General features: G+C 48.6%; 1 protein-coding gene across 1 annotated transcript; it reads left to right on the top strand.

The window, feature by feature from the left end:
* The first annotated feature begins 1,123 nt into the window (after positions 1-1,123).
* Positions 1,124-3,858, top strand: LOC119349525 (protein psi1-like). Its single transcript, XM_037617567.1, has 3 exons — positions 1,124-1,469; positions 1,589-2,115; positions 3,118-3,858. Exons 1-3 carry the CDS (start codon positions 1,305-1,307, stop codon positions 3,554-3,556), a joined length of 1,131 nt encoding a protein of 376 aa, XP_037473464.1. The 5' UTR covers positions 1,124-1,304; the 3' UTR covers positions 3,557-3,858.
* Positions 3,859-15,970: the final 12,112 nt, after the last annotated feature.

Genomic DNA, 15,970 nt, shown 5'->3' with positions numbered 1-15,970 from the left:
CCATGGTAAGTTATGAAATATTGGTTGGTCAAATCATAGAGTTGTATGATTGTTCTAGATGATACTACAATCACAAGCCTCCGTTATGCATTATCATCGTTTTGAATTAGTTTTGCAGATTTACATTATCATGTTCATCCAGTACTATGGTTTAACCCTGCAGGTCCGTGACATGTTTAACGCCAACAACTTTGGATATATTTTTGGTAGTGCTGCTAACATACCATTTTTGCGAAGGACTATAGTTGTAAAAAACCGAGTAATATCCTATCAAGTAAATGATGATGTATCCTACCAACTAGACATACCCTGCAATGCAATAAAGAGTGTTCTAACCCCAAAATTATGGAAGCGAAAACACAAAAGGCCCATGAAATAAACAACAACCCCCAACCCGCAAACAGAGCAGCAAGAAAGAAATCTATTTGTGAATTAACAATCAAACAAATAAATGGCAGAAAAGTAGAACGGCGCAGCAAGGCGCGCGTATGCTTCTAGTCTACTACATATTACACACCTTGTGCACAAAGGCGATTCTTGTCTTCAAAGTAAAAAAAAATGCGCAAACGCAAATGCGACTGAACAATGGTGGCCAAATCGTTAGTACACACTGGTTATCGTGTATCTGTGACGCACGCATCCATTGAAGCGCAAAACTGTATCATACATATATACGTGTATTGAACACGAAATGATTTTCCATTCAAATTCCATGCCAACATCCTTGTGCGCATCTATTTCTCGGTACTGTTGAAGCATGGCAAGTGCCTCCTTCCTGGTTTGTACTACTATAAGATTTACAAAAAAAGTGTATTTGAAGGTAAAACGGGAATCCAAACAGGGCACAAAGAGCCGTGCATCAAGATATTATCACTAGTTATTTACCGCCGAAAACAGGTTTTTTTTTTTTTTGTGAGATGAAGCCACAGGGTGCCACGCGCTTGGTCGCCTGCAAACGCATACTGGGCCGAGCACGGAGGAGCGAGGTCCTAATCAACGGCCCATCTGTTTGCCGCGATTGATTCCGGCCCACGACGACCAGCGCAGCCAGCGCAGGTCTCCCGTGGCGGCCGGTCGGGAGAGCCCGCGCGCCCTCGCGGAGCTTCTGGAACCTTCCACACCCATCCCCTCCCCTCTTTCCAATCCCACCTACACCCTTCCCTCCTCTCCAGACGCTTCTCCCCTCCCCTTTTCTCTCCCTCCTCCGGCCTCCAGACCAACACCAGAGCGACGAGCGCACAGCAGATTCCCACGCGACGCGAGCGATCTCGATCGATTGACAGAGAAGAGACGAGAGGACGGCCATGGGGCTGGACTACTACAAGATCCTGGGCGTGGACAAGGCGGCCAGCGACGACGACCTCAAGAAGGCCTACCGCAAGCTCGCCATGAAGTGGCACCCCGACAAGAACCCCACCAGCAAGAAGGAGGCCGAGAGCAAGTTCAAGCAGATCTCAGAGGCGTACGAGGTAATCCATCCATCCTTCAAGATTTCATTTTTCCGATTCCGTCCGTCCGTCGGTCGATCTCGCCGCAGCAATGCTCACGGTGCCTGTTCCCCTCTTCCGTTCGGACGGCGGACGCGCAGGTGCTGAGCGACTCGCAGAAGCGCGCGGTCTACGACCAGTACGGCGAGGAGGGGCTCAAGGGCCAGGTGCCGCCGCCGGGGGCCGGCGGCGGCGCGGGCGGGCCGGGGGGCGCCACCTTCTTCTCCACCGGCGCCGACGGGCCCACCGCGTTCCGCTTCAACCCGCGCAACGCCGAGGACATCTTCGCCGAGTTCTTCGGCTCCTCCAGCCCCTTCGGCGGCATGGGGGGCATGGGCGGCGGCATGGGCGGCATGGGGGGCGGAGGCCACGGCATGCCGTCCGGTGGCATCAGGTTCTCGCCGTCCATGTTCGGCGGGATGGGTGGCGGCGGCGACCACACCTTCACCCAGACGTTCGGCGGCGGCGGCGGCCAAGGGTACCCCGGGATGTTCGGCAGCGGCGGCGGCGGCGGCGCGCCGGTCAAGGCGGCGCCCATCGAGAGGAAGCTGCCCTGCTCCCTCGAGGAGCTCTACAAGGGGACCACCAAGAAGATGAAGATCTCCAGGGAGATCGCCGATGCCAGCGGGTGAGCGCCCTCTCCTTCCCCTCCCCTCCCTCTGGTTTATGCATAATATGCTCATTTGTTACTGCTGATTAAGTAAGATTCCTAGATCAAGATTGGAGATTGTCTTAGTTGGCCCGGATTGAACCTGGGTATTGCAATGCCCTTTTGGGGTTCCATCTAACATTTCAGCTCTAGGAGTGTTGATTTGGACAGTTCTAATATGAATTATTAAGCCGGCTTTTAGATTTTAGCGTGCTCGGTCATTCAGAATTGTTTAGTGTCAGTGTGAGGTATACATGTGTTGAGAGGATTAATAATAAACCTGAGAAATGTGCAGTTGACCACTTGGATCTGCCTGATTTGTTTTAGTAGACACCACAATGAACCACTTGCTGCCAATCTTTTGTTCAGAAAATGATGCCTCAGATCTGTTTGATTGATTCCCAGCCACTGTTCCTGGTTTATTAAAACTAAATTTCTTTAGCAGTGCAATGCCCTTTCTCGTCCCATCTAAAAGTTCACCCATGTGCTCCTTAAATGGTTCTTAGGAATTCTTGAGCCAGTGTAGATTTTTAGCATGCACGGTCATTCTGAATTATGTAGTAGCATTCAGTTTTATCGTGGCCGCAAATGATTTTGTTCTGGCTAAAGAAGATTCAGGAGCGAAGTGGGACTATGTTAAACTGGTGAAATTTGCTTTAGTAGACACTGCACCTAAGAACTCGCAGCCAATCTTGTCTTTGGAAATTGATGCCTGAGATTTACTTGGGTCCTGATTTATTGAAACCACAATTTTTAGCATTGAATGCCCTTCTTTGTTCCATCTAACAGTTCAGTCGTAGTATGTTGTTGACATGGACAGTTGTTCTTAGGAATTCTTGAGCCAGCTTTAGATTTTAGCATGTTCAGTAATTCTGTGTCAGTTATCTGTGCAAGTGTTGAGAAGAAGAAGAAGAAGAAGAAGACGCTGAATTTGTGTGCTAAATAAGATACTAAACTTTACTCTTTTGCGTCTATGTGCAGGAAGACGATCCCGGTGGAGGAGATCCTGACGATCGACGTGAAGCCGGGGTGGAAGAAGGGCACGAAGATCACCTTCCCGGAGAAGGGCAACGAGCAGCCCCACATGATCGCGGCGGACCTAGTCTTCATCATCGACGAGAAGCCGCACCCGGTGTACACCCGGGACGGCAACGACCTGGTGGCGACGCAGAAGATCCCCCTCGCCGAAGCCCTGACGGGCTACACGGTGCACCTGACGACGCTGGACGGGCGCAGCCTGACGGTGCCCATCAGCTCGGTGATCCACCCGGGGTACGAGGAGGTGGTGCGCGGCGAGGGCATGCCCATCCCCAAGGACCCCTCCAGGAAGGGCAACCTGCGGGTCAAGTTCGACATCAAGTTCCCCGCCAGGCTCACCGCCGACCAGAAGTCCGGCGTCAAGAGGATCCTGGGGCAGTAGAGCGCGCGCAGGGAGCCTTGTCTGTGTGTGTGTTGAACTGAACAGGGGATGTGAGATGAGATATTGCCTGCTTTTGGAGCATCGGCGATCACAAGATGTTGGCCCTGTGGACTAGATGATGAGAAAGTGTATACAATGTGAACTTGAGGTGCATAGATAGGTAAATCTTGGAAGTGCATTTCTTGTAAACTTTTGGAGATCGAAGTTCGTCTGCTGGATGACTTAATTTTTTGTTGTTCGTCTGCTGTATGGATTAGTGATGTGGTAGAGGTAATAAAGTGATTTCATCATAGTCCAAAAAACTGGGTGTACAAACTGTGCATTGCCAGCTGTTGTTATTACTTTGCTTGTAAAATCTTGCAGACCTGGAATTCGTTTCTTTTTCTTTTTCTTCTGATTCTGAAATACTCTTATGCTGCTGTAGTATTGGACGACAAGGTTACTCGGCGTCATTCAGCTATATGCTATATGCTATGCTGGGGATTGATAAGGGATAAATCGTTGTCATTTTACCGGCATATCGGTCGATTTATCGGCCAAAATCTTATCCAAAGATATCTTGAATTATCAGTATGCCTTGGCTCTACACGGAAGACCCCCCGCTCCTGCCTCATTTTTTTGTCCATCCGCTGTCCGGGTTAAAAACTCAACCTAGGGCGTATTTGGTTGCCCGCATCGAGCCCAACCAGGCCCGTGCGGGAAGGAAGAGGCCTGTTTGGTTGCCTGGATTTTTGGTTGGACCTGCATCACATGCTTCTCAAAGCAGCCTAGAGCCTGGCTCGCTGGAAACGCTGGGATCGACAGTTTCTCGCGAGCCAGGCTGAGTGCGGCGCGAGGTCGCACGGACGGGAGCGAGGCGAGGGCGAGGGGGATGGCGAGAGATGGAAATCTGGCGCGCTGTCCCGGCGCCAAATTAGCCTCACCCCCCTTTCACTCGCTCACCCCTAGCCACTGCCTCCCTTTCTTCCCTACTGCCTCATCACCGGCGGCTGCTGCGATTTCATGTCTGCGCTATAGGTGGCGGCGGCGTTTGCGGCGGATCTGGTGCTCCCCTTGCTGTTGGCCACCGTCTGGTCGAACTAGTCTGTGCCATGCCTCTCCCTACGTCGTTCTCGTCTCCGATGCCGGTAAGCAGCACCCCCTTCCCTCTTTGTTAGCTTAGTGGTTAGGCCATTAAGCTAGGTGTAGGATCGATTTCCCACTGAACGAATCGTCGATGTCGACTAGGTTATGGACGCACGGATGAGGCTGATAATCCAGGCAGCAACACTGATTAGTGTGATTCAGGCATAGGTCATGTTCATGCACCAGAGAGTTGTTCGTCATGCTGGGAGACCTTTGATCCGCTATGGTCCATTGTTTCCCCGGGAATAGGAGAGGATCCAAAATCTGAACTACATCTACAACTGCAATGACGTCGAGGCTTTGTGGATGCTTAGAATGAAAAGAGCATCATTTGCCAGGCTTGTCGAGACCTTCAGGAGCAGGGGGCTGTTACAAGATAGCATCAACACCAGTGTCAAAGAGCAAGTGGCCATATTCCTCCATGTTGTTGGCCATAACCAGAGGTTCAGGGTCATTCACAACACGTTCAGGAGATTAATGGAGACCATCTCTAGGTACTTCAAGCAAGTGTTTTTTGCTATTGGGGAGCTTAAAGGAGAGATGACCAGAAGACCATCTGGTCAGACTCCACCCAAGATTCACGGAAGCCCAATATGGTATCCATACTTCAAGGTAAGCATTGACAATATACACTTTTCATGGCTTGATATGTTTGTATTGTTCAATTTGAGCACTAACACAGGCTTGTGATGTCATTTTCAGGATTGCATTGGGGCAATAGATGGTACTCATGTCACTGCCAGAGTTCCCAGGTCACAGTCTACAGCATACAGGGGGAGGAAGCACTACACAAGCCAAAATGTGCTTGCTGCTGTTGACTTTGATCTGAAAGTTCACATATGTGCTGGCTGGCTGGTAGGGGTCAGCGCATGATGCTAACATTCTCACTGACAGCATGAGTCGACCTGATGGTGGGGATATCGGTATCTATTGTTATTTCTTTGCTTGTAAAATCTTGCAGACTCTGGAATTCGATTAGTGATGATTGATTGGGTGTGAAAGATTACTTACTCAGCTTTTGATTTTCATTTTCTTCTGATTCTGAAATACTCCTATGCTGCTGTAGTGTTAGAGCATCTCCAGCCGTTCGGCCCCTCAGGGCGCCGAAAAAGAGCGGCCTCGGGGTGAGCCGGCGGTATACTCGGTGCTGGGGCGCTTGGGCATCCAGCCGTCGCCTCAAGTGCCGATTTTGGCCCAGTCCAAATGTGTTCAAAAACGGCGTGATATCTACGCGGTTCGGCGTGTTTTGGCATGAATTGTTGGGGAACGTTGCATAAAATAAAATTATTCCTACGTTCACCAAGATCCATCTAGGAGTTCATCTAGCAACGAGAGGGAGAGATGCATCTACATACCACTTTGTAGATCGCGTGCGGAAGCGTTCAAGAGAACGGGGTTGAGGTAGTCGTTCTCGTCGTGATCCTATCACCGGAGATCCTAGCGCCGAACGGACGGCACCTCCGCGTTCAACACACGTACGGTCAGCATGACGTCTCATCCGTCTTGATCCAGCAAGGGGGAAGGAAAGGTTGATGAAGATCCAGCAGCACAACGACGTGGTGGTGGATGCAGCAGGACTCCGCAGGGCTTCGCCAAGCAATTGCGGGAGGAGGAAGAGGTGTAGCAGGGGGAGGGAGGCGCCAAGACTCAGGGTGCGGCTGCCCTTCCTCCCCCCTCCTTTATATAGGCCCCCAGGGGGGGCGCCGGCCCTGGGAGATCCAATCTCCCAAGGGGGGCGGCGGCCAGGGGGGTGGAGTGCCCCCCAAGGCAAGTGGGGTGCGCCCCCCACCCTAGGGTTTTCAACCCTAGGCGCAGGGGGGGCCTAGGGGGGGGGGGCGCACCAGCCCAATAGGGGCTGGTCCCCCTCCCACTTCAGCCCACGGGGCCCTCCGGGATAGGTGGCCCCACCCGGTGGACCCCCGGGACCCTTCTGATGGTCCCGGTACAATACCGGGTGACCCCGAAACTTTCCCGATGGCCGAAACATCACTTCCTATATATAATTCTTTACGTCCGGACCATTTTGGAACTCCTCGTGATGTCCGGGATCTCATTCGGGACTCCGAACAACATTCGGTTTGCTGCATACTCATATTCATACAACCGTAGCGTCACCGAACCTTAAGTGTGTAGACCCTACGGGTTCGGGAGACATGCAGACATGACCGAGACGGCTCTCCAGTCAATAACCAACAGCGGGATCTAGATACCCATGTTGGCTCCCACATACTCCTCGATGATCTCATCGGATGAACCACGATGTCGAGGATTCAAGCAACCCCGTATACTATTTCCTTTGTCAGACGGTATGTTACTTGCCCGAGATTCGATCGTCAGTATCCCAATACCTCGTTCAATCTCGTTGCCGGCAAGTCACTTTACTCGTACCGTAATGCATGATCCCATGACCAGACACTTGGTCACTTTGAGCTCATTATGATGATGCACTACCGAGTGGGCCTAGTGATACCTCTCCGTTATACGGAGTGACAAATCCCAGTCTCGATCCGTGTCAACCCAACAGATACTTTCGGAGATACCTGTAGTGCACCTTTATAGTCACCCAGTTATGTTGTGATGTTTGGTACACCCAAAGCACTCCTACGGTATCCGGGAGTTACACGATCTCATGGTCTAAGGAAAAGATACTTGACATTGGAAAAGCTCTAGCAAACGAACTACACGATCTTTGTGCTATGCTTATGATTGGGTCTTGTCCATCACATCATTCTCCTAATGATGTGATCCCGTTACCAACGACATCCAATGTCCATAGTCAGGAAACCATGACTATCTGTTGATCAACGAGCTAGTCAACTAGAGGCTCACTAGGGACATGTTGTGGTCTAAGTATTCACACGTGTATTACGATTTCCGGATAATACAATTATAGCATGAATAAAAGACGACTATCATGAACAAAGAAATATAATAATAATCCTTTTATTATTGCCTCTAGGGCATATTTCCAACAGTCTCCCACTTGCACTAGAGTCAATAATCTAGTTACATTGTGATGAATCGAACACCCATAGAGTTCTGGTGTTGATCATGTTTTGCTCGTGGAAGAGGTTTAGTCAACGGATCTGCGACATTTAGATCCGTATGTACTTTGCAAATATCTATGTCTCCATCTTGAAAATTTTCACGAATGGAGTTGAAACGACGCTTGATGTGCCTGGTCTTCTTGTGAAACCTGGGCTCCTTGGCAAGGGCAATAACTCCAGTGTTGTCACAGAAGAGAGTGATCGGCCCCGACGCATTGGGTATGACTCCTAGGTCGGTGATGAACTCCTTCATCCATATTGCTTCATGCGCTGCCTCCGAGGCTGCCATGTACTCCGCTTCACATGTAGATCCCGCCACGACGCTCTGCTTGCAACTGCACCAGCTTACTGCTCCACGATTCAACATATACATGTATCCGGTTTGTGACTTAGAGTCATCCAGATCTGTGTCGAAGCTAGCATCGACGTAACCCTTTACGACGAGCTCTTCGTCACCTCCATAAACGAGAAACATGTCCTTTGTCCTTTTCAGGTACTTCAGGATATTCTTGACCGCTGTCCAGTGTTCCTTGCTGGAATTACTTTGGTACCTTCCTACCAAACTTACGGCAAGGTTTACATCAGGTCTGGTACACAGCATGGCATACATAATAGATCCTATGGCTGAGGCATAGGGGATGACACTCATCTCTTCTTTATCTTTTGCCATGGTCGGGCATTGAGTCGAGCTCAATCTCACACCCTATAATACAGGCAAGAACCCTTTCTTGGACTGATCCATTTTGAACTTCTTCAAAATCTTATCAAGGTATGTGCTTTGTGAAAGACCTATGAGGCGTCTCGATCTATCCCTATAGATTTTGATGCCTAATATGTAAGCAGCTTCTCCAAGGTCCTTCATTAAAAAACACTTATTCATGTAGGCCTTAATGCTGTCCAAGAATTCTATATCATTTCCCATCAAAAGTATGTCATCTACATATAATATGAGAAATGCTACAGAGCTCCCACTCACTTTCTTGTAAACGCAGGCTTCTCCATAAGTCTGCATAAACCCAAACGCTTTGATCATCTCATCAAAGCGAATGTTCCAACTCCGAGATGCTTGCACCAGCCCATAAATGGATCGCTGGAGCTTGCATACTTTGTTAGCATTCTTAGGATCAACAAAACCTTCCGGCTGCATCATATACAGCTCTTCCTTAAGATAACCGTTAAGGAATGTTGTTTTGACGTCCATCTACCATATCTCATAATCATAGTATGCGGCAATTGCTAACATGATTCGGACGGACTTAAGCTTCGCTACGGGAGAGAAAGTCTCATCATAGTCAACCCCTTGAACTTGCCGATAACCCTTAGCGACAAGTCGAGCTTTATAGATGGTGACATTACCATCCGCGCCCGTCTTCTTCTTAAAGATCCATTTGTTCTCTATCGCTCGCCGATCATCGGGCAAGTCAGTCAAAGTCCATACTTTGTTTTCATACATGGATTCTATCTCGGATTGCATGGCTTCTAGCCATTTGTTGGAATCTGGGCCCGCCATCGCTTCTTCATAGTTCGAAGGTTCACCGTTGTCTAACAACATGATTTCCAGGACAGGGTTGCCATACCACTCTGGTGTGGAACGTGTCCTCGTGGACCTACGAAGTTCAATAGCAACTTGATCCGAAGTACCTTGATCATCATCATTAATTTCCTCTCCAGTCGGTGTAGGCACCACAGGAACATTTTCCTGAGCTGCACTACTTTCTGGTTCAAGAGGTAGTACTTCATCGAGTTCTACTTTCCTCCCACTTACTCCTTTCGAGAGAAACTCTTTTTGCAGAAAGGATCCGTTCTTGGCAACAAAGATCTTGCCTTCGGATCTAAGGTAGAAGGTATACCCAATGGTTTCCTTGGGGTATCCTATGAAGACGCATTTTTCCGACTTGGGTTCGAGCTTTTCAGGTTGAAGTTTCTTGACATAAGCATCACATCCCCAAACTTTTAGAAACGACAGCTTAGGTTTCTTCCCAAACCATAATTCATACGGTGTCGTCTCAACGGATTTAGACGGTGCCCTATTTAAAGTGAATGTAGCTGTCTCTAGAGCGTATCCCCAAAATGATAGCGGTAAATCGGTAAGAGACATCATAGATCGCACCATATCTAATAGAGTGCGATTACTACGTTCGGACACACCGTTACGTTGAGGTGTTCCAGGCGGCGTGAGTTGTGAAACGATTCCACATTTTCTTAAGTGTGTACCAAATTCGTGACTTAAATATTCTCCTCCACGATCCGATCGTAATAATTTTATCTTTCGGTCACGTTGATTCTCTACTTCATTGTGAAACTCCTTGAACTTTTCAAAGGTCTCAGACTTGTGTTTCATCAAGTAGACATACCCATATCTACTTAAGTCATCAGTGAGAGTGAGAACATAACGATATCCTCCGCGAGCCTCAACGCTCATTGGACCACACACATCAGTATGTATGATTTCCAATAAGTTGGTTGCTCGCTCCATAGTTCCGAAGAACGGAGTCTTGGTCATTTTTCCCATGAGGCATGGTTCGCATGTGTCAAATGATTCATAATCGAGAGACTCTAAAAGTCCATCAGCATGGAGCTTCTTCATGCGCTTGACACCAATGTGACCAAGGCGGCAGTGCCACAAGTATGTGGGACTATCATTATCAACTTTACATCTTTTGGTATTCACACTATGAATATGTGTAACATTACGTTCGAGATTCATTAAGAATAAACCATTGACCATCGGGGCATGACCATAAAACATATCTCTCATATAAATAGAACAACCATTATTCTCGGATTTAAATGAGTAGCCATCTCGTATTAAACGAGATCCAGATACAATGTTCATGCTCAAACTTGGCACTAAATAACAATTATTGAGGTTCATAACTAATCCCGTGGGTAAATGTAGAGGCAGCGTGCCGATGGCGATCACATCGACCTTGGAACCATTCCCGACGCGCATCGTCACCTCGTCCTTCGCCAGTCTCCGCTTATTCCGCAGCTCGTGCTGTGAGTTACAAATGTGAGCAACGGCACTGGTATCAAATACCCAGGAGTTACTACGAGTACTGGTAAGGTAGACATCAATTACATGTATATCACATATACCTTTAGTGTTGCTAGCCTTCTTGTCCGCTAAGTATTTGGGGCAGTTCCGCTTCCAGTGACCCTTCCCTTTGCAATAAAATCACTCAGTCTCAGGCTTGGGTCCATTCTTTGACTTCTTCCCAGCAACTGGCTTACCGGGCGCGGCAACATCTTTGCCGTCCTTCTTGAAGTTCTTCTTACCCTTGCCCTTCTTGAACTTAGTGGTCTTATTGGCCATCAACACTTGATGTTCTTCTTGATTTCAACCTCTGCCGACTTCAGCATTGAAAATACTTCAGGAATGGTCTTTACCATCCCCTGCATATTGTAGTTCATCACAAAGCTCTTGTAGCTCGGTGGGAGCGACTGAAGGATTCTGTCAATGACCGCCTCGTCCGGGAGGTTGATCTCCAGCTGGGACAGGCGGTTGTGCAACCCAGACATTTTGAGTATGTGCTCACTGACAGAACTGTTTTCCTCCATCTTACAACTATAGAACTTGTCGGAGACTTCATATCTCTCGACCCGGGCATGAGCTTGAAAAACCATTTTCAGCTCCTCGAACATCTCATATGCTCCGTGTTGCTCAAAACGCTTTTGGAGCCCCGGTTCTAAGCTGTAAAGCATGCCGCACTGAATGAGGGAGTAATCATCAGCACGTAACTGCCAAGCGTTCATAACGTCTTGGTTCTCTAGGATGGGTGCTTCACCTAGCGGTCCTTCTAGGACATATGCTTTCTTGGCTGCTATGAGGATGATCCTCAGGTTCCGGACCCAGTTCGAATAGTTGATGCCATCATTTTTCAGCTTGGTTTTCTCTAGGAACGCGTTGAAGTTCATGTTGACATGAGCGTTGGTCATTTGATCTACAAGACATATTTTGCAAAGATTTTAGACCAAGTTCATGATAATTAAGTTCATCTAATCAAATTATTTAATGAACTCCCACTCAGATTTGACATCCCTCTAGTCATCTAAGTGTTACACGATCCGAGTCGACTAGGCCGTGTTCGATCATCACGTGAGACGGACTAGTCATCATCGGTGAACATCTCCATGTTGATCGTATCTTCCATACGACTCATGTTCGACCTTTCGGTCTCTTGTGTTCCGAGGCCATGTCTGTACATGCTAGGCTCGTCAAGTTAACCCTAAGTGTTTATGCATGTGTAAAACTGTCTTACACCCGTTGTATGTGAACGTAAGGATCTATCGCACCCGATCATCACGTGGTGCTTCGAAACGACGAACTTTAGCAACGGTGCACAGTTAGGGGGAACACTTTCTTAAAATTATTACAAGGGGTCATCTTATTTACTACCGCCGTTCTAAGTAAACAAGATGCATAAAACATAATAAACATCACATGCAATTATATAAAATAGTGACATGATATGGCCAATATCATATAGCTCCTTCGATCTCCATCTTCGGGGCTCCATGAACATCTTCGTCACCGGCATGACACCATGATCTCCATCATCGTGCCTCCATGAAGTTGCTCGCCAACTATTACTTCTACTACTATAGCTAACGGTTTAGCAATAAAGTAAAGTAATTACATGGCGTTAAATCATTGACACGCAGGTCATACAATAATTAAGACAACTCCTATGGCTCCTGCCGGTTGTCATACTCATCGACATGCAAGTCGTGATTCCTATTACAAGAACATGATCTCATACATCACAATATATCATTCATCATTCATCACAACTTCTGGCCATATCACATCACATGACAATTGCTGCAAAAACAAGTTAGACGTCCTCTAATTGTTGTTGCATCTTTTACGTGGCTGCAATTGGGTTCTAGCAAGAACGTTTTCTTACCTACGAATAACCACAACGTGATTTTGTCAACTTCTATTTACCCTTCATAAGGACCCTTTTCATCGAATCCGCTCCAACTAAAGTAGGAGAGACAGACACCCGCTAGCCACCTTAGGCAACTACTGCATGTCAGTCGGCGGAACCTGTCTCACGTAAGCGTACGTGTAAGGTCGGTCCGGGCCGCTTCATTCCACAATACCGCTGAAGCAAGAAAAGACTAGTAGTGGCAAGCAAGTTTACAAGATCTACGCCCACAACAGATTTGTGTTCTACTCGTGCAATAGAGAACTACGCATAGACCTAGCTCATGATGCCACTGTTGGGGAATGTTGCATAAAATAAAATTTTTCCTACGTTCACCAAGATCCATCTAGGAGTTCATCTAGCAACAAGATGGAGAGATGCATCTACATACCACTTTGTAGATCGCGTGCGGAAGCGTTCAAGAGAACGGGGTTGAGGTAGTTGTTCTCGTCGTGATCCTATCACCGGAGATCCTAGCGCCGAACGGACGGCACCTCCGCGTTCAACACACGTACAGTCAGTGTGACGTCTCCTCCGTCTTGATCCGGCAAGGGGGAAGGAAAGGTTGGTGAAGATCCAGCAGCACAACGGCGTGGTGGTGGATGCAGCAGGACTCCAGCAGGGCTTCGCCAAGCAATTGCGGGAGGAGGAAGAGGTGTAGCAGGGGGAGGGAGGCGCCAAGACTCAGGGTGCGGCTGCCCTCCCTCCCCCTCCTTTATATAGGCCCCCAGGGGGGCGGCCCTGGGAGATCCAATCTCCCAAGGGGGACGGCGGCCAGGGGGGTGGAGTGCCCCCCAAGGCAAGTGGGGTGCGCCCCCCACCTTAGGGTTTTCAACCCTAGGCGCAGGGGGCCCCAGGGGGGGCGCACCAGCCCAATAGGGGCTGGTTCCCCTCCCACTTCAGCCCACGGGGCCCTCCGGGATAGGTGGCCCCACCCGGTGGACCCCCGAGACCCTTCTGGTGGTCCCGGTACAATACCGGGTGACCCCGAAACTTTCCCGATGGCCGAAACATCACTTCCTATATATAATTCTTTACCTCCGAACCATTCCGGAACTCCTCGTGACGTCCGGGATCTCATCCGGGACTTCAAACAACATTCGGTTTGCTGCATACTCATATTCATACAACCCTAGCGTCACTGAACCTTAAGTGTGTAGACCCTACGGGTTCGGGAGACATGCAGACATGACCGAGACAGCTCTCCAGTCAATAACCAACAGCGGGATCTGGATACCCATGTTGGCTCCCACATACTCCTCGATGATCTCATCGGATGAACCACGATGTCGAGGATTCAAGCAACCCCGCATACTATTCCCTTTGTCAGACGGTGTGTTACTTGCCCGAGATTCGATCGTCGGTATCCCAATACCTCGTTCAATCTCGTTGCCGACAAGTCACTTTACTCGTACCGTAATGCATGATCCTGTGACCAGACATTTGGTCACTTTGAGCTCATTATGATGATGCACTAACGAGTGGGCCCAGTTGAAGGAAATATGCCCTAGAGGCAATAATAAAGTTATTATTTATTTCCTCATATCATGATAAATGTTTATCATTCATGCTAGAATTGTATTAACCGGAAACATGATACATGTGTGAATACATAGACAAACATATTGTCACTAGTATGCCTCTACTTGACTAGCTCATTAATCAAAGATGGTTGTGTTTCCTAACCATAGACATGTGTTATCATTTGATTAATGGGATCACATCATTAGGAGAATGATGTGATTGATATGACCCATTCCGTTAGCCTAGCAATTGATCGTTTAGTATATTGCTATTGCTTTCTTCATGACTTGTACATGTTCCTGTAACTATGAGAATTATGCAACTCCCGTTTACCGGAGGAACACTTTGGGTACTACCAAACGTCACAATGTAACTGGGTGATTATAAAGGAGTACTATAGGTGTCTCCGAAGGTACATGTTGAGTTGGCGTATTTCGAGATTAGGTTTTGTCACTCCGATTGTCGGAGAGGTATCTCTGGGCCCTCTCGATAATGCACATCATTATAAGTCTTGCAAGCAATGTGACCAAATGAGTTGGTTACGGGATGATGCATTACGGAACGAGTAAAGAGACTTGCCGGTAACGAGATTGAACTAGGTATTGGATACCGACGATCAAATCTCGGGCAAGTAACATACCGATGACAAAGGGAACAACGTATGTTGTTATGCGGTTTGACCGATAAAGATCTTCGTAGAATATGTAGGAACCAATATGGGCATCCAGGTTCCGCTATTGGTTATTGACCGAGAATAGTTCTAGGTCATGTCTACATAGTTCTCAAACCCATAGGGTCCGCACGCTTAACGTTACGATGACAGTTTTATTATGAGTTTATAAGTTTTGATGTACCGAAGTTTGTTCGGAGTCCCGGATGTGATCACGGACGTAACGAGGAGTCTCTAAATGGTCGATACATAAAGATCGATATATTGGAAGCCTATATTTGGACATCGGAATCGTTCCGGGTGAAATCGGCATTTTACCGGAGTACCGGGAGGTTACCAGAACCCCCCGGGGGGTTATTGGGCCTACATGGGCCTCGAGGGAGAAGAGGGAAGGAGGCAGGAGGGGGCCGCGTGCCCCTCCCCTTCCTAGTCCGAATAGGACAAGGGAAGGGGGGCGGCGCCCCCCCTTTCCTTCCCCTCTTCCTCCTCTTTCCCCCCTTCTCCTATTCCAACTAGGAAAGAAGGGAGTCCTACTCCCGGTGGGAGTAGGACTCCCCCCTTGGCGCGCCCTCCTTGGCCGGCCGCCTCCTCCCCCTGGCTCCTTTATATACGGGGGCGGGGGGCACCCCATAGACACACAAGTTGATCTACGGATCGTTCCTTAGCCGTGTGCGGTGCCCCCCTCCACCATATTCCACCTCGGTCATATCATCGCGGAGTTTAGGCGAAGCCCTGCGCCACTAGAGCATCATTATTGTCACCACGCCGTCGTGCTGACGGAACTCATCCCCGAAGCTTTGCTGGATCGGAGCCCGGGGGTCGTCATCGAGCTGAACGTGTGCTGAACTCGGAGGTGCCGTACGTTCGGTGCTTGGATCGGTCGGATCATGAAGACGTATGACTACATCAACCGCATTGTGCTAACGCTTCCGCTTACGGTCTACGAGGGTACGTGGACAACACTCTCCCCTCTCGTTGCTATGCCATCACCATGATCTTGCGTGTACGTATGAATTTTTTTGAAATTACTACGTTCCCCAACAGTGGCATCCGAGCCTAGGTTTTATGCGTTGATGTTATATGCACGAGTAGAACACAAGTGAGTTGTGGGCGA

Source organism: Triticum dicoccoides, chromosome 1B, assembly GCF_002162155.2.
Source record: "Triticum dicoccoides isolate Atlit2015 ecotype Zavitan chromosome 1B, WEW_v2.0, whole genome shotgun sequence".
Taxonomy (NCBI): Eukaryota; Viridiplantae; Streptophyta; class Magnoliopsida; order Poales; family Poaceae; genus Triticum; species Triticum dicoccoides.
Note: the sequence above shows the minus strand (reverse complement) of the source record. Positions and strands in the feature narration are given on the sequence as shown.

Excerpts from the sequence above, each read along its gene's own strand:
- LOC119349525 (XM_037617567.1), top strand. The coding sequence starts at position 1,305 with ATGGGGCTGGACTACTACAAGATCCTGGGCGTGGACAAGGCGGCCAGC. Across the intron at positions 1,470-1,588 it reads AGATCTCAGAGGCGTACGAG|GTGCTGAGCGACTCGCAGAA; the intron begins GTAATCCATCCA and ends GCGGACGCGCAG. Across the intron at positions 2,116-3,117 it reads GAGATCGCCGATGCCAGCGG|GAAGACGATCCCGGTGGAGG; the intron begins GTGAGCGCCCTC and ends GTCTATGTGCAG.